Raw genomic sequence first — 19,333 nt, 5'->3', positions numbered from 1 at the left:
CAAAAAGTCCTGCTATAAATATTTGGTGTGTATGGAACTATTTTTGTCAGTGACCTCCTTGAGACATATACTTATGAGTAGTCAAAGGATGTGGAAATTGTAGTCTCTTTCTTTAAGATTGCTTTCCAGAATGGTTTTGTATCAATTCTTAGCTCCACCAATAATGTATTTGTCTTCCCAACTTTGCATGATACCTCCAACACTAACTGTTGTTTGTTTGTTTTTTTGGTTATCTTTGCCAATTTGCTGAATATGAGGTGATACTTAAATTGTTTGACATTCACTTCTTTTCTTATTAATTAGTTATAGTATTCTTCCATATGGTTGGTAATAGTTTGCATTTCTTTTGAGAACTGTTTATTCATATACATTAACTTTTGGGAAATTCTGCTTTTCTTTTTTCCCTTCTTCCTTGTTATCTTGTCCACCTGTGTGTGTGTGTGTTTGTGTGTGAGAGAGAGTGTGTATGTATATCTTATCACCTTTATATTATTAATGTTCATATCTGTATCTTTTGCTTGACAGTTTGCCAGCCCAATATTTCCTACCACCTAATGGATATTTCTATTTGACCTCTCAAACTTAATATAGTCAAAACTGAGTTAATTCTTACCTCAAAAGTGGCACCACTGTCCTAGGCATGCTGTCATTTCTAACTCTACAGCAGCTTTTGTACTTGGACTTTCATTTCTCCTTTTGCACAGTTTACTTTCTCATCACCACAATTTGATCTCTGTGTATCATTATCTGTTTTAATATCACTATTTGAATAAACTCTACCTTCTGCTGATTTGGATATCAGGCAAGTCAAACCACTACCACTACCTTGACTACCATCTCCATTCTGACGTCAGTGGAGATTATCTGAATCCAAGAGCATTGGGAATGACAGGGTCCCAAAGCTACTGGACCTTATTTAAACCCACACTCTGTAAGCGCCCCCATTGTGGGTCATTGTGAAGAAGAGGTACCTCTTCCTCATTGCCACCAGCAACAGTTGCTGATGAACTTCTACTAATAGTCAGCTAAATATAAAAGCCCTGGGGTAACAGCATTCCCTAAACCAGGGCTTCTTAAAGTTTTTCCACTCACAACTTCTTTTCATGAGGGCATGCACAGTGCAAAGTGAGCATGCTTTGTGTTCAGAACCAAGACTGCAGTGAAGTTACAAGATTCAACAAGGGCAAACTCTGCCAGAAACACCTCAGGTTCATTTTGCATTTGATTTTTAATTAATTTTTGGTCATTGCGCATTCAGAAACCTTTTATTGTAGTCAAATTTTTCGAGACTACATGGGGTGGCAACCCACAGTTTATAAAAAGTGCTGCCTAGACCACCAGTCCTGTTTCCTATCCAGCCCTTAACATTTATCATTCGAGGAGTCAACTCCTATAAAGGAGAGCCTAGCATTTTTACCAAATGCCATTCATAGGGCAGACTAGGTGAGGCAGCAAGGCTCTTTGAAAGCGAGTCAGACCACTGTTACTATATCTTTCCTCAGACCCTGATGGAGACAGGCCAGGATCCTGGACCCACAAGCCTTTGGAAAAGCAATGCTTCTAGCCTAAGTGCCCACAGCCATCATTCTGGGAAATAGCCCTTGTGGAGATACAGCTTTGTAATTGCTCTTTCAACTGCTACAGCCACATCTATTGAAGACTTAGAAAAGAAAGTTACTGTCACCAAAGCCCTTGGCATCATTGAATTATCAACATTTGAAACTGATATAATTTTATTAGAGGTAATATTAAGGAAAAGCAGTACCATCTACTTTTTTGCTGTACCCCAAGGATCATAGGATCTTTCTATATGATTTTGTGTTAAAAATATTCCATATGTGTTGTCTCACCTTCCCTACCCCCATGAGATTCTTCTTGGGAGCTGAGAGTATCTTTTCTGTTCTGTTTGTATCTCCAGTGCTTAGCATAGTACTTTACATAGAGGAAGAACTTAAATGCTGGCCCCCCCAATTCATTCATTCATTAGATGAGCAACTTATTCTGACAATTTTTTGCTTCTTCCATTTCTATGCCTGGCAAAGCTTATTTACTTTCATAAGCTGATTCTTCCCTATCACCTTGTTCCTGTTGAAATCCTTCCCTTTCCAGGTTTGACTTCTTTCCTATTCCTCTAGCCAACACCTTCCTTCCCCCTAGCTTGAAATGATCTCTCCCTCAAATTTCTTAAAAATACTTAAAAAAAAAAAAAACAACCCGGGGAAGCTAGGTCGCACAGTGAATAGAACACTGGCCTGGGAGTCAGGAGGACCTGAGTTCAAATTTGGCCTCAGACATTTGACACTTACTAGCTGTGTGACATTGGGCAAGTCATTTAACCCCAACTGCCTTGCCTTCCCCCCTCCAAAAAAAAAAACAACAAAAAACCAAACTTCTTTTCTCTTGTTGCATTTTGACTCATGATTTGTGTGACTATCTTTTGTAAAATTTTCAGCTTTTAGTAGGTATGGATTATATTTTGTCTTGTATCTACAGCACTTAGCACAATACATCACACATAGTAAGACTATTAATAAATGCAGACTGAATTGTGGTGTGTGTGTTCCTTGGAGGAATAAATTGTGAATCTCTACATTCTTACATTTCCTGCATTCTCTGTTAAAATATTCTAACAAACGCTTGCAAAAGCTTGTACTTTTTAATTTAAGTTTGTGATACTAGGTCTGAGGTTAATAGATAAAAAAGTGCTTTGTCACTGATTTGTCATGATAATTAAGGTTTAGAGCCTATTTTCTTTGAAGGATAATAACTGTATTTTATGTATTTTTGTATTAAGGCTTAGTGCTATGCTCAGTTACTTAGAACTCACTTAGTAATTGTTAATTGTGATAACTGATTATGACCTACTTTTAATTTTTTTTTTTTTTGGTTTAAAATGAAAAACTTTATAAAATAAGCAGATGGTGTGATGTAATGTGAAAAGGATTGTACTCTTAGGAATCGGGAGATCTAAGTTCTATCTCTGACTGACAATAACTTGCTTCATCCTCTGTTGCCTTGGACCTCTGTTACCTTATTTATAAAATATGGAGTTAAACTAGGTAATTTTTTAGGTCCTTATTATTTTAAAAAATTCTTGATATCAATCTTTTTTTCACATACCCTTCCATGCCATGACTGTTCTATTGTGTCATTAACATAAACAGATTGGGCAACATTCTTATATTTAAATTTGAGGATTTGAGAGAGCAGAGATATAATAGCCTATCCTGATGGAATAGATCCCTCAGAACGTAGTACCTGACCCTTGCTGTCAGTGTATATTTATTGTGTTATAAATCAGCACTCAAGGCAAAAATTCTAACAAGAGCTTCTCTGTCTTCCCCTGCTACTCAAAAAATGCTAAATCAAGATTCACATTGAATATGTGTTGTTGAATATGAGCTGGTGATTTTGGGGGTGGGATAGAGTAGGGAGATGAGAGAGTAACCAAATCGGGTCATTACCATATTAAATATTCTTGAAGGTTGAACTAAGTGTTCAAGATTATGGGAATATTTGTAAGTGGGACTCTCTTTTTGAAAACCATAAAATGTACAGAGTGGAATCAAATTGATTTAACAGTCCAATAAGCATTTATTACTTTATTAGAGGCAGCTAGGTAGTGTGGTGGATAGAACATTGGCCTGAAGTCAAGAAGATGTGAGTTCAAATGCAGCCTCAGACTTACTAGTCTTGTGACCCTGAACAAGTCACTTGACCTCTGCTTCAGTTTCCTCATCTGTAAAATGAGGATAATAATAATAATGCCTGCCTCCCAAGGTTATTGGTTTAAAATGAATTTAATTAGTTTAAAATGACATAAAATTTGTAAATCATATTTAAAAAAACATAATTAAAAGTTTCTTCCCATAAGGAGCTTATTTTAACTTGAGTTATCTACTTCATTGTGTGAAGTTATAACCTCATATTTGAGCAAACTATAATAATACTTCCTTCAGAATAATTTAATGGAATCAGGTTCCAGTTTAATCACTGTCAACTGTCTGACTATGACAAGTTATTTAATCACTTGGAGTTTCTTCCTTTCTAGTTCTAAAATACTAATTTTTTTTGTATCTGTGGAGTTAACAAGGAATTCCACATTCATTACTTTTATTTTTTTAATTAAACAAGTTTTATTGGTGTTTTGTTTTTACATTGCAAACATTTGCACATTACTCCCCGAGAGATCTCTTGTAAAAAAGTAAAACAAATAAGCAAAACTTAACAGGGACCTCATTTGAAAGTGCATGTGACATCACACATATCCTGTTTTTATTTTTTTAATAGGTAGAATTAAATTTCTCTCCTAGATGACTAAAATAAAGAAAAAAGATTCCTTATGATGTATAATTAAGCAAAACAAATTACTTTGCTCTTTGTCTGCAAAAATAGATATCTCATTCTGTACCCTAAATCTATCAGCATTTTTGTCATTAGATGCATAGAATGTTTCATCACTGGTTCTTGAAATTATGGATGTTCATTGTATTGATTGGAGTACTTAAAAAGCTTTCAAAGCTGTCTTTACAGTGCTGTTGTCTCTCTACAAATTGTTCTTTTGGCTCTGCTTATTTCATTCTTCATCAGTTTATAAAAGTCCTCAAAATTGTTCTTTTTTTATAATATTGGTGTTATAGTATAAATTGTCCTGGCTCTGCTTACTTCTCATATCAGTTCATATAAGTTTTTCTATGTCTCTTTGAAAACATCTATTTTCTCATTTCTTATAAGATATTCTATTACATGTATACACTCCAGCTTAACAATTTTCTCTGACAAAAGTCTCATTTCTAAGATAGAAACTGATTCGGATTAGTAAGAAAAAAGAGCCATTCCACATTTGATAAATAATCTTAGAACATCAGGAGGGAAAAAAAATAGCCCTATGAAAAAAAATGAATGTTGGACTAAAGAAATGCATATTAAAGCAATCCTCAGATTCTACCTCATTCATTCTACCTCAGATTGGCAGAGATAAGAAAAAAATAAAATGATAAATATTGGAAGGCTTGTGAGAAAACAGGTACATTAATATACTGTTGATAGACTTGTGAATGAGCACAAACCATTCTGGAAAATAGTTTGGAATTATACTCAGAAGCTTACTAAACAGTGTATATCATTGCAAGACCTATACCAAGAAGAAATCAAAGATAAAAGAAAAAATCATATATGCACAAAAATATTTATGGCAACTGTTTTTGTGGTGACAGAAAACTAGAAACTAAAGAAATGCCTATCAATTGAGGAATAACTAAATAAGCATAAGAACATGCTTCTGTTGTGTGAAGTATGATGTAATATTTTTGTGCTATAAGTTTCTTTTTTATAAAAATTTTTGATGTCTTTTGCTTTTATGTCAGACATTGCCAGTTATACCTCCATTCCCACACTTCCCTAGAGCCTTCCATTATAATAAATAAAAAGTTAAGCAGAACCCATAGATATAGAGACCATGTCTGTTAGCTTTTCCAAAATTTTGCACTCATGGCCAACATCTCTCTAAGTAAAGGAGGGACATACACATCCTTAGCTCTCCTTTTGGGCCAAAATTAATCATGATTACAGTATATAGCTACAATTTATAGTTCCTTTCCCTTACATTATTATAGTGAATATGTTTCTAGTTTGAATTTACTTTTATTAGTTCATAAAAGTTTTCCACTATTTCTGTCTTCCTCATATTTGTCATTTCTTAATAATCTTAATAATAATACTTCATTTAATGACGCAATTTATTTATGCATAATTCATGGAAACTAAATTTTTTTTAAACAAAACTTTATTTATACATTAATGTTGAGGGCTGGATTAGGGCTTAAGAAAAAAAAAAAGGAAGGAAAACAGTATGATACAGAGTCCTTTACAGAAGAAGACAGGTTACAAGGAATGGGAAAAGATAGACAAACGCACTCATACACACAAGATGAAGGAAGGTAGTCTGGGCAGCTAGGGTCAGGGCTCTTGGCTAGTCACCTGCTTCATGTAGGTTTCCAGCAGGTACTTTTTAAAGGCTGTGGGATTTGTCAAAAGTTCAGCAGCATGTGTTTAATGGACTGTCAATGTTGTGTTCTCCCAGCAGACTCTGGATAGATAGCAGGATGGTCCTGACATCATACAGAGCTGACCACTTGTCCTTGAGGATGTCCAAACAGATATTCCCTTGGGTGTCCAACATTAAGATGGTAACAAGGTGTGACAAATTTCACAGTGGGAGCATTATAAGGTTAGCCGCTGGAGAATTCCAAGGAGAGCTTGTACCTTAGGTCTTCATATACAGTCCTGCCTGCCCCATGGATGGTCCCAACCCACTTGAAGAGATTATCTGACTCCGGGAAGGCAGAAATTCCTTTGTCTCCAGACATCATCAGGGTCATCAATTCCTGCTGTAACCTCTTGCCCACGGACCCTCGGGCCATGGCTGCCCCAGGCTCGGCCCCCTTACAGGAGGTGGTGGCGCTAGCAGTGGCCGGGTTGCCCATGGAAACTAATTTTATTTTCATGTTTTTGCTACCGCAAAAAAAATGTTACTATGAATATTTTATCAGAAAGATTCCATATGTCTTTTACTCCATTGCTAGTATATGCCAAACAGTGTGTTACAGGGTACATTATTTTTTACATAACCAAGATATATTGCTTATTTTGTCCTTTTTTTTTTTTTTGTAAATAGTATTTTATTGGGGTGGCTAGGTGGCACAGTGAATAGAGCACCAGCCCTGGAGTCAGAAGGACCTGAGTTCAAATTTGGCCTCTGACACATAACACTTACCAGCTGTGGGACCTTGGGCAAGTCACTTAACTCCAATTGCCCTGCCCTCCCCCCTCCAAAAAAAAGAAGCAAGAAAAAACTAACAAACAAGAAATAGCATTTTATTTTTTTCCAATTACACATAAAGATAGTTTTCATAATTCATTTTTTATAAGACTTAAATTTTTCTTCCTTTGGCACCCCCTTTCCCTCTCCCCAAGATGGCAAGCAATCTGATATAGGTTATACATGTGCAATCATGTTAAAATTATTTCCACATTAGTCATGTTGTCAAAGAAGAGACAGAACAAATGGGAAAAACCACACACAAAAAAAAGTGAAAATAGTCTGCTTTGATCTGCATTCAGACTTCATAGTTCTTTCTCTGGATGTGCATAGCATTTTCCATTATGAGTCTTTTGGACTCATTTTAGATCATTGTATTATGGAGAAGAGCTAAGTCTATGATAGTTGATCATCACACAGTGTTGCTGTTACTATGTACAGTGTTCTGGTTCTGCTTATTTCACTTAGTATCAGTTCATGTCAGTCTTCCCAGGTTTTTCTGAAATTTGCCTGCTCATCATTTCTTATATTGCAGTACTATTCTATTACATTCCTATGACACAACTTGTTCATCCATTCCCCAGTTGATGGACATCCTCTCAATTTCCAGTTCTTTACCACCACAAAAAGAGCTACTTATAAATATTTTTGTACGTATGGGTCCTTTTCCGTTTTTTATGATCTCTTTGGGATACAGACCTAGTAGTGGTATTGCTGGGTCAAAGGATATGCACAGTTTGATTCCCCTTTGGTTATAGTTCCAACATATTTTATCTTTAAAAGAATATCTTTATAAATTTTTGATGTCAAGGTTATCATGAATATTATTGTATTGTATGACAACATATTAAATTATTTTAGGTATTTTATGTAGGGCTCCTTACCTTTCACGTAATGGCTCCCTATTCTCTTTGTTGAAAAGTTTTAAAAATTTGCTTTCTACAGATTTTCATCTTTCTCAGTATTATCATATAGTGCAAGGGAACTGGATTTACTATCAGAGGATCTGGGTTCAAATCTTGATTCTGCTACTTAGCTACCTTTATGATCTTGGGGAGTCATTTAACTTCCTGTTCTTTAGTTTCTTCCCTCGTCTTCAGCTGGGATATGATAATTTTGGACTAGGTGATCTCTAAGATACTAAATACTAGGATCCCATAAATTTTCAGAAGACACAAATGAGAATTTTATAGATTCTGTGGAGGAGTGGGAAACCTGAGGCCACATGTGGCCTTCTAGGTCTTTGGGTGTGTGGCTGTTTGATTGAGTCCAAGTTTTATAAAACAAATCCTTTTATTAAGGGGATTTATTCTGTGAAGTTTGGATTCTGTCCAAGGGCTGCACTTGAGGATCTAGAGGGCCACATGTGACCTCAAGGCTGCAGGTTCCCCAGCCCTGTTAGCTCAACTAAACTCTAATATCCTGTTTCCAAAGTTACTGATTCTAATCTGCTGTGGGTTGGAACATCATATATCTAGGCTTTCATTAGAATTATGAAGTAAATGTAAGTGGGTCCTGAGAAATGACTTCAGTAGATGTTTGAATTTTGACTTTTGGGGGGCAATATTGAGTGCTATCAAGCTTATTTTTGTCTTTTGGCTCACGGAGGCCACTGTAAATTTTTTTTATCGCTGAGTAGGCTCTTGATTTACATTGAACAATTTCTTTGTAAGAGTTTGTATTAAAAACAACTAAGTGGGACAAAATTTGGATATTAAGCTATTTATTAAAAGCTAATGTCATTATTTTTGTTGTATTCACATATACCTCTTCCATATGTTCACCACTGTCTTAACACCAGTGTTTGCTTCTTTCTCATTTCTTTCTTTTTTTTCTTTTGTTTAATGTATTATTGTGTTTGTGGAACTGGTCAAAGAACCGTTACTGTATTTTATGTTTGTATCTACATTTTATTTTGCATGCGTAACGTGGCTTTGCCTGGATGTTCTTTTTGGTAAGTTCAAATTTACAAAGCATATTGTTTTTGTAGTGTTACTTGTAAACTTCTTCACCTTTTCTTCCTACTTAGATAATACCATTTTCATCATCTTGATTTGTGCTCAGACATTTTTAGTTTGTTTTTTTTTAACTTGCTCATTTTACAATCCTGTTTTCCTAACTTTCTCCAGTTCTGTGTAGCTCGGCTAATAGTTCAGTTCAGGTACTAATCTCCATTTTGTTTTATAGCCTTACACTATCAGTTGCAGATCGCTTTTAGCAATTATTATCTTGAGTATTTTGGTTTGTTTAAAAAGCCTGAATTATCTAAGACTACAGTTTCAAAAGCTTCTGCTTGCATATAGCAATTATGTTGGTTTCACCTGTATAGCCCAAAGAAGATTTCTGCTATCAATTTTTAAAACATCTTTGAACTATAGAAATAATAACATGGATACTTGTGATTATTTTACAGCAACAGCTTGCACAGCTGCAGAAAGAAAAATCCGAGATTTTAAAGAATTTGGCATTATATTACTTCACATTTGTAGATGTTATGGAATTTAAGGTATGGAATTTAATATGAAGCCTAACTGCTTGAAATTAGCACTTAAAGCATTTAAAATTGTACATAATGCTTTTTCTATCCTATATAATGAAATTTGAAATGTGAACTGTTTCTGGAAGTCTCTCCAAATAGAAACATTGAGATGTCTATATAATAGAGATCCTGAAATTAAAGTTATTTTAAAATATCAATGATTAACATGAATAATTTATTTTCAGGATCATGTTTGTGAATTGCTGAATACTATTGATGTTTGCCAAGTCTTCTTTGATATTGTAAGTATCTTAATTTTTTTAATAAGATCTTATCAGCTGCAGTAGCCTTTTAACTTTAAAGGTCCTTATAATTAAACTGTAAATTGAAATAGCTAAAGAGGAAGGTAAGAATTTAATAGTTTTTTGGTGGGGTTTGATTGTCAAGGATAACACAAACATCATTGTAATATACTTGACTTAGAGTGGTTTTTGTACCTTGGCATAAAATATTCTGTTTTGACTAGAGACTTGATGTTTCCCTAAACTATAATTCATCTCTGCCTTACACTTATAGTAATGAATTGACTGTTTTAATTTTGTATTTCCAATTCTAAATGCTCCTTCTAAATAATCAACTCTTAATTGATGTTACTACAATACAAAATGCAATATGAGGTTGACAAATTATGTATACTGGAGAAAGAGTAAAAAGTATAGTTTTCTGATATGTCAAAATGTTGCAAATTACCATCCTTTCCACCCCCCATTTGAGATTTGATGGTGATATTTCCGTTTCTTTTATAATTGTCCTTCTCAAGCCTTCCATCTTGAAAGTTCCTAAATGGTTGAGGTTTTATTTCACTAGTTTTTGCAAAATTTAGTGATGTTTTCAATAAAAGTTATTAATTAGCTTTGCAAAGGAGAAATTTTTTTACTTTAAAGTTATTTGAAGTGAATTTTATTTGGTTTGCATATATGAGGTTTTGTGGTTACCAAAAAAAAAAATCATAATTTTTTTCCAGACTGTAAACTTTGATTTAACAAAGAACTACCTTGATTTGATCATAACTTATACAACATTAATGATACTGCTGTCACGAATTGAAGAAAGAAAAGCAATCATTGGATTGTACAATTATGCTCATGAAATGACCCATGGAGCAAGGTATAACTTAATTTTTTTTTAATTGAAAATTCTAGTTTGTTGACTTTAAACTCAGTAAAAAATTGGTTTTTGGATTTTGTTTTTAAGTGATCGGGAATATCCACGACTTGGCCAGATGATTGTAGATTATGAAAATCCTTTAAAGAAAATGATGGAAGAATTTGTACCCCATAGCAAGGTATATATATTGGTTTTTGTAGATAGCTTTAATGTATGTTTTGGTAGATTTTTAGACTGTTTTTATTATGTGTGTCCTAGTATCAAAACATTATGTTGTGAGATATGATAGCATTATTGATGCTCCATGTCACACCATGTCAAATGGTAACCCTTGGATCACTCCTGCCATCCCCCTTCTCCATACCTACTTATGTACTATTGACAATCATGCTGACTATATCCACTGTTGTTTGATTTACATCTAGTCTCTACTGGGATCCCATTGCAGCAGAGAAATCCATTTATTTCTCTTTCCTCTTTCCTGAAGTGTATTGCCTCCTCACCTCCTTCTCTTAGAGTCCCTGGTTTCCTTTAGTACTCATCTCTAGTGCTGTTTTCTACGTGAAGCCTTTCCTAATCATCACTCCTGCTGCTAGTGTCTTCCCCCCCAAAAATTACTTTGTTTTTTGTGTATGCTCATATTGTTTCCTCCAACAGAATAATAAGCTTCTTGAGGACATGGACTGTTTCATTTCTGCCTTTAAATCTCCAGGGCTTATCCCATGTTTAACAAATGCTTGTTGATGAATCCATTGCTTGATGAGATATCCTAAAGATGATATGTCAGCCGATGTAATAGTTACATTTATGTTTTGGAGATGGGGGGTGTGTGTGTGTGTGTGTGTGTGTTTAGATATCAACCAAGTTAGAGCCAACTTCTTATGGCAAAAATTGCCATTTGGGGAAATAATTTAATGTATAGTATCTTGGGGATTGACTATAAATCTTTAAGATCTCTTTAGTGTTGAAATTCTTTAATATGTAATTCTGTCACCTTTTATAACATGCTAAAAATTAGGTCCATTGTATAGGTTTTGCTAGGTATTATTCAAAGAATTATGGAATCTGAGTTGGTGGTGACTTTACTGAACGTTTAACCCAGCCTCATTTTATAGGTAAGGAATGGAAGTATTATAGTTCCCTAGCTTTTTTAGTGTTGAAAATCAATATTCACTAGCATCATTTTTCCAATTAATTTTGTTTTATTTTTGTAAATAGTATTTTTACTTTTTCCAATTACATGTAAAAATAGTTTTTGACATTGATTTTTTTAAATAAGATTTTGAGTTCCAAATCCCTTCTGCCCTTCCACCCCCCTCACCAAGATATAGGTTATACATGTGCAATTGACAAGGTTTGGGGATGCTGGGACCCCGAGAATGCCAAGGCAGAGGTGCCTGGAATAAATTCACACGCTTAAGCCTTCTCTTAGACAAGTGGCAAAAAGTTTATTGTAATGCTTTAGCAAAAGTGGGTAAGGGTCTTAATGGAAGCTGCAAGAGAGTAAGGATGGTGCTGCAAGAGAGTAAGGATGGTGCTGGGGCTTATATGGAAAAGGGGCATGGGAAAATATTATGTTAGGGATGCTAATAACTAATCTAGGAGTCGAGGTGTCTTTGGGAGCTATGGATGGGAAACTGTAATGAGTGTACCAGACATTGAGGGACTTGTTAGAGGCATGGACCTTGAGGAATCTGACAGGAAGGAGAGTCCTTGAGTCATCCAGGGACAAAAATCCTTGGGCCATGAACCCTGATAAGAGAATGTGTTTTGCAACAAGAGAATTTTTTTTCACAGAACAAGGATCTACTGAGAGATTGGGAAGTTGCCAGAGATATGATCTTAGGGCTTTTTGGGGTCCAGATCCCACCACCCTATCACAATCATGTTGAACATTTTAACTTTAGTCACATTATGAAAGAAGAAAGAGAACAGAAGGGGAAAACCACAGAAATAAAATGAAAATGGTCTGCTTTGATCCGCATTCAGACTCCATAGTTCTTTCCCTGGATGTGGATAGCATTTTCTTCCATCATGAAACTTTTGGAATTGTTTTGAATTATTGTATTGCTAGGAAGAACTAAATTTATCATAGTTGATCCATAGTATTGCTGTTATTGTGTACAGTGTTCTCCTGGTTCTCCTTGCTTCACTCAGCATCACTTCATGTAGGTCTTTCCAGGTTTTTCTGAAATTTGCCTGCTCATCATTTCTTATATCACAATAGTATTCCATTAAATTCATATACTACAACTTGTTCAGCCGTTCCTCATTTTTTTTTTAAGCAGTCAGAGTTAAGTAACTTGCTCAAGGTTACATGGCCAGTTATTCTGGGTGTGGTGCTGAGTATCTGAGCCCGGATTTGATCCAGGTCATCCTGACACTGGAGCTGGTGCTCTTACTCGCTGTGCTACCTGGCCGCCCCTCAGCCATTCCTCGTTTGATGGGCATTTCCTCAGTTTCCAATTCTTTGCCTCCACAAATAGATTCTGTAAATATTTTTTTATATGTAGGTCCTTTTCCCTTTTTTGTGATCTCTTTTAGACCTAGTAGTGATATGTAGTTTGCCCTTTGGGCGTAATTCCAAATTGACTGGCATTATTTTGAATACACTTTGTTTTTTTGACACTTAAAATTGATGGACTGGTATTATTTTGAATACACTTTGTTTTTTTGACACTTAAAATTGATATAGATAATTCTGGGTGATTCTCCATCCTCAGTTTTTCTCTAGTATCTGAATTGAAATAGAGTACTCAGTCCAGTAAATCTGAATCATAACTGAACTAGAATCTCTTAATACAACATTTCCTAAGTCCAACTTAGGTTAGTTGATGAGTTTTCTGTTCATCCACATTGCTTCTTTCTTTTTCATTGGAATTGCTTATCTTTTTGTCTGTAGAATCTAATTTTTGAGATCCCTACCTTCTTGGGCTGCTACCTCTGTAGAATTTAAGTCTCTGGATAAAACTTTATTGTACCTAGCTTTTCTTTGGGTAGAGGTCATACTATTCTTGGCTTTTCTCTTCTCTGTCATAAATCCTAAGGTAGAGTGATTATTTTCTGCAAATAGTTTTAATATTTCTATTTCAACCACCAGTTCTTCCTTTTCAGTCCAAAATATCAGGAAATTATCATTTGAGGAAGCCCAGAAAATTCAAGGCCTCAATGATGAAAATACTATCTGTACCCATTGGGTCTTAAAGTTTCTTAGATTCCTTCCCTCTATATCAGTTGTCTGGTGAATTACCATATATAGATTGTAGTCATCAGATTTGACAGGTTTTGAGAGTTTTTCTTCCTGGTCCTGGACCTTGGGAAGATGGCATATCTCTGTTGTTATTTGACATACCAATAATTAGCTGTCTCAGTTCCCTTAAGCACTAAAGAGTCACCAGACACTATTATATAGCTCTTCCCCATGCCCTATCAAAAGCTTATATAAATGTTTAAATTTAATGTGTTATTAGAAATTTAATACAATACAACCAAATATGCTCATTACATTTAAATTAGTTAGTCGCATTCCTAAAGTATAACATTTTTTCAGTTACCCCCTGTAAAATTTTTCACCTGGATTCTTTGTTCATTCTTTCATTTTTTCCTTATGTGAGTATAGTTAGCTCCATTCTAGTTGTGCTTTCTTTCATTTAACCTTGTAATAAATAAATAAAGTATAATAAATAAATGTCTTTCTAGATTTTTGTTGTTGTTGTATATTCCATTACATTAAAACTACAATTTATTCAAACGTATCTCTACTGTTGGATATGTCAGTGGTTTCTAATATTTTGCAGTGACAATGCTGCCATGGAATTCTTTGAACAGATAGCTTTTTTTTTTGTTTGTTTTTAGTAACATGCTAAGGAGCATTTATTTTCCCTTTTAAAATTTTTTTTCCAATTATTTATTTTTAGTTTTCAACATTCATTTCCATGAGATTTTGAGTTACAAATTTTTCTCCCCATCTTTCCCCTGCTCCCACCCCAAAATAGCGAGCCTCCTGAATGCCCCTTCCCCTAATCTGTTCTCTCTTATATCCTCCCTCATCTCCCCCCCAACAGTAGGGCAAAATGGATTTCTATACCCCAGTGCCTATATATCTTATTTCCCAGTTGCATATAAAAAGCAGGTTTTTTTAAACATTTGTTTTTAAAACTTTGATTTCCAGATTCTTTCCCTTCTTCCCTCCTCACCCACCACCACTGGGAATATAAACAATTCAATATAGGTTGTATATGTGTAGTTATGCAAAACATTTCCATAGTAGTTATATTGTGAAAGACTAACTATAATTCCCTCTATCCTGTCCCACCTTGGGGGTTATTTTCCAAATGACTACATCATTGAATCAGAAGGCATGACATTTTTTCATTTCTGTATATGCTACCAGAGTATTCTTCACAAAGATTGTACAAGTTTGTAATTTCATGAGTAGTGAATGAATGCAGCTGTTACAACTTTGCCGATATTGAATTTCATTTCCAGTGTGTTAAGTGAAAAAATTTTCTTGAAGGGTTGGTAGATCTCATTGGTCCTGAAAAAATAGGTGCAATGTTTTGGACATGAAAGTGTCAAGATTGTACAAAATTATATTTAATCTCACCTCTTGGCTGACTATTCCAGCCTGTTTGGCTCAACTATTTAGTTACTGTGTCTCATCTATATGAAGGCTATAAGTGCTGCCTTGGGCTTAGGACACCTCCCACCCAGAATGAATCGTAAAATTTTAATTTGCATTTGAAAAGAAATTACAAATTTTACTTTTTTGACATTGCACAGTATCTAGTTATTTTTGGGTAATATCTGATTTTACTTTTTAAAAACAAATTTAATTTTAATAATAAAATTATGAAAGCAAGCAAAAAGAGCAATAGGTTATTCCAAAAAGGTTGAGAAATCACAGTGTTTGATTATTTCAGACAATTCATTTTATTTTTAGATGTTCAGATGATTAAGAAAATAATGGATTCTTGATATTTACCAGGAAACTGTGCCATTGTATTGTTTTACAGTTAAAACAGTACAATAGAAAACTTGGACAGTGAAAACTATGAAGCTCTTTTTTACTGGGATAGGACATAGCCTTAAATTGCATAGGTGGGGATATCTTTGGACCCCCATTCCTGAAGTGAAAGATTCCAGTACATAATTTATTTGTGGTTCCATACTTTTTTCAGCTGTTTTAGAAAGGAACTAATCTTTCAGGCCTTTTCCCTTGGAGAATGAGTACAGAGGGACAGAGTTGCATGAGTGTATGCATGTGTGGAGGGTAAATAAGTATCATTATTGCAGAATTTTACTTTGTTTTTAGTTCAAGGGAATATTCTAGTTTTATGATAAAATGATAAAAATAAACCTATTTTTAGTTTCATGTTAAAAATTATTTTGAAGTCTCTAACTGTACATTAACTTTTTTTTTATATACAGTCTCTTTCAGATGCTCTAATTTCACTTCAGATGGTATATCCTCGAAGGAATCTCTCAGCTGACCAATGGAGAAATGCACAGTTACTGAGCCTTATTAGTGCACCCAGTACAATGCTTAATCCTGCACAATCTGACACAGTATGATTCTCTTTCTTCCCTTAAATAATATTAGTAGAATGATTAGTCTATTAAATCATTAGGTAATATATGCAGTTATAAATTTTAATGTGTAGAGAGTTGATATGTTCTTTAAATTCATTTCTATTCTAAGTACCATTTGCGTATCTATTGCCACAATTCTTATTTCTAGGATTCATTCACTTTTATTTAGTAAACTTCCTAAATACCAGTTAGAATAAAATGGGAAATTTCCATTGCTCATTTTTAGATGATTGTTTTATATCTCAAGATACTACAAACTCTAGAATTGCTTTGTGAATCTTGAAAATGTCAACTTTTCTTTTTAACTTGTTTAGAATGTACATGGAATTAGTATTTTAGAGGAGACTGGGTAAATTTGGCCTATGAGGATATTATGTATATGTCTTAGTCCTTTTTTCCTGTAAGTTTTAGATATTGGATACTTAAATTGTGGAGGAAAATCTCTCTTTTTGGTTAGTATTAGATCAAAATAAATAGATTTAGGATATTTTAAGTAAAACAGTGGCAAGAGTGTAGAGAGCAATAAAATTTTATTTGAGTTGACTTTCTTGCCATAAAATGAATATTTCCTATTTTAAAGATGCCATGTGAATACCTCTCTTTGGATGCCATGGAAAAATGGATAATCTGTAAGTAATCTCTAAAATTGTATTGTTATCTTGAGGATTTTTACTTCATAATATGCAAGAATTTAACCTAAAATGTACTCATTTGAAAGTTTTTGTTTTCTCTGAGTTTAACCACCAACTTCTTGGGGAGGATATAAAAGCACCTTACTGTGCTCTTTTGAGTAAAAATTTACCCTTTCATGCTAACATATATATATATATATATTTGTATACATCATATGAAATGTTGGTACAGCAGATTAGAGAGCCAGTGGCATCAGAGCTAAAAATACCAGGGTTCAAGTTCTGTCTCTTCAACTTCTGACACATTTTGGCTATGTCATTCTGGGCTAATATCTTAACCTTTCAATCAGACATATAGCCTTTATTAAGTGTTTACTATATGCTATGCACTGTTCTAAGCAGTGGGGATGTGAAGAAAGGCAAAAAATAGTCCTTGCTCCAAATCAAGGAATTTACAGCCTAAAGGAGGAAACCGTATCCAAACAACTATGTATGAGATAAATGCAGGGAAGGCACTAGATTAAGGGAGGCCTGAAACAGACTACTTGTCTGTTTGAAATGAGACTTTAGTTGAGACCTGAAAAAAAAAAACAGGGAAACTAGGAGGTGGAGATGAGGGAGAGAGTTCTAGGCATGAGAGACAGTCAATAAAAATGTCTAGATTTGGGAAATGGAGTCTTATATATGGACGGACTCCAAGGAGTACAGTGTTAACTGGATCGTAGAGTAGAGGAGAGTAAAGTGTAAGACTGGAAAGATAGGAGGGAGAGCTAGGTTATAGAAGGCTTCAAAAGCCAAATAGAATTTTATATTTGATCCTGGGGGCAATAGGGAACAATTAAAGTTGTTGAGTGGGGTTGGGGTAGAGGGACCATGGTCAGACATGTGCTTTAGGACAATCACTTTGACATCCCAATAAAAAATGGATTGAAATGGGAAGGGGTTTGAGACAGACTAACCAGTAAGCTATTGCAAAACCTTGGTTGTGAAGTGAAAAGATCCTGTACCAAGGAGGTTCCTTCCAGTGTCAGAGGAGAGAAGGGCCTATTTACCAGAGATGTTACTAAAGTAAAAAACAACAAGGCTTACTAATTCATTGAATATGGTCAGGGAGAGAAATAGAGAGAAAGTGTAGTAGAGCATGACTCCTAGGTTGCAAGCCTGCATGACCAGGAGAGTGGTGCCCTTGACAAATTTAGGAAGGGGAGAATGTTTGGAAGGGAAAATAATGAGTTCAGTTTTGAACATGTTTAAGATATCTCTGTTGTAATCTAGTTTGCTATATCTAATACTCGTTTTGAGATACGAGATTGGAAGTAGAGGCAGAAGTTAGGACTGGATCAGTAGATCTGACAGTCATTTGTATGAAGATAATGGAAACCATGGGATCTAATGAGATCAAGTGAAATAGCATAAAGTGGAAAAAAAAAAGACAGCCCTGGACAGAGTCCTTTGGGATACCCACAGTTAGTGGGTGTGATCTGGATGAAGATATATCAAAAGAGCCTGAGAAATAGCAAATAGATAGGTAAAAGGAGAACAGGGAAAAACAGTGTCACAAAAACCTAGAGAGAAGAGAGAATCAAAGAGAAGAGGGTAATTGACAGTGTCAAATGTTGCAGAAAGGCCAAGGATGAAGATTGAAAATTAGTCATTCCATTTAGTAATTAAGAGGTCATTAGTAGCTTTAGAAAGAATAGTTTTGGTTGAAAAGAAGTTGGGAGCCAGTGCTATATAGTTAGTTGTAAAGATATCATATGTAAGTACAACATGTCACATTGTCTCTGTACCACCTATAAAAATCTGACTTTACAGTCTATTCAGAACTGAAATGCTTTCTCCCTTCCACATAAGCATTTGGGGAAATGGGCTCTGACTTTTTATTATAAAGCAAATAGAAATAATATCCCAATCTGACATTATTACTATTACAGAAAAATACAACATAGAATTTAAAGCTTTGGAGTTTATGAATTTTTTTGTCTATTTTTTTCTAAGATCTGTATTATATGTAAAGGATCTCTTTGCCCCAGATTTTTATACTTGTATTTGCTTTATTTTTATTTAAAGTTGGCTTTATTTTGTGCCATGGAATCCTGAATACTGATACTACAGCACTGAACCTTTGGAAGCTAGCTCTTCAAAGTAGTTCTTGCCTCTCCCTATTTCGGGATGAAGTTTTTCATATTCATAAGGCTGCTGAAGATTTGTTTGTGAACATAAGAGGGTATGTTCTGATTTTTCTCATCTCTTTCATAAGGTTATTGTTATTTTAATGTTTAAATTCCACATATTCTAAAATAGATAATATAGGAAAACTCACTAATTATATAGCTTTCAGAAAGTATAGATTGGAATAAAGCCAGTCTCTGTCTTCCTTAAATGTAGTTTGTATGAAATCAGATAAGGCCTTGTGTCAGGGGGGAGGGCTAATCTTTACTCTGCTATTTACTATGTTGTTTGGAGTCTTGAAATCTTTAGAAATGCTTTCGGGATTAAAGTAGGCAATTTGAAAAAAATAGTAAAGAGGTCGCTGAAGAGAATATGTTCTGTATTAGACATTACTCCAAGTAATACTCCAGCCTCTGATTTTGTGATCTAAATGTCAGCTGTTTAAAACAGTTGATTTCATGTCTTCTCTAA

The 19,333-nt window shown here is 34.6% G+C and overlaps 1 protein-coding gene and 1 pseudogene across 4 annotated transcripts in view; one reads left to right on the top strand and one right to left on the bottom strand.

The window, feature by feature from the left end:
- NCKAP1 (NCK associated protein 1) overlaps positions 1-19,333 on the top strand; it is a 123,665-nt gene that overhangs the window by 39,344 nt on the left and 64,988 nt on the right. For all 4 annotated transcript variants that reach the window (XM_069068586.1, XM_069068587.1, XM_069068585.1 and 1 more), the window contains 7 exons: positions 9,234-9,326; positions 9,545-9,601; positions 10,324-10,466; positions 10,554-10,644; positions 15,897-16,034; positions 16,639-16,687; positions 18,761-18,917. In XM_069068586.1, the coding sequence (XP_068924687.1) occupies positions 9,234-9,326; positions 9,545-9,601; positions 10,324-10,466; positions 10,554-10,644; positions 15,897-16,034; positions 16,639-16,687; positions 18,761-18,917 (728 nt within the window). The remainder of the gene's footprint in view (positions 1-9,233; positions 9,327-9,544; positions 9,602-10,323; positions 10,467-10,553; positions 10,645-15,896; positions 16,035-16,638; positions 16,688-18,760; positions 18,918-19,333) is intronic.
- Positions 5,959-8,312, bottom strand: LOC138146571 (ubiquitin-conjugating enzyme E2 C-like; annotated as a pseudogene).

This window comes from Petaurus breviceps, unplaced genomic scaffold, assembly GCF_028583685.1.
Source record: "Petaurus breviceps papuanus isolate PSGF00001 unplaced genomic scaffold, PetGlider_PUasm1.0 90763, whole genome shotgun sequence".
NCBI classification, from domain to species: Eukaryota; Metazoa; Chordata; class Mammalia; order Diprotodontia; family Petauridae; genus Petaurus; species Petaurus breviceps.
Note: the sequence above shows the minus strand (reverse complement) of the source record. Positions and strands in the feature narration are given on the sequence as shown.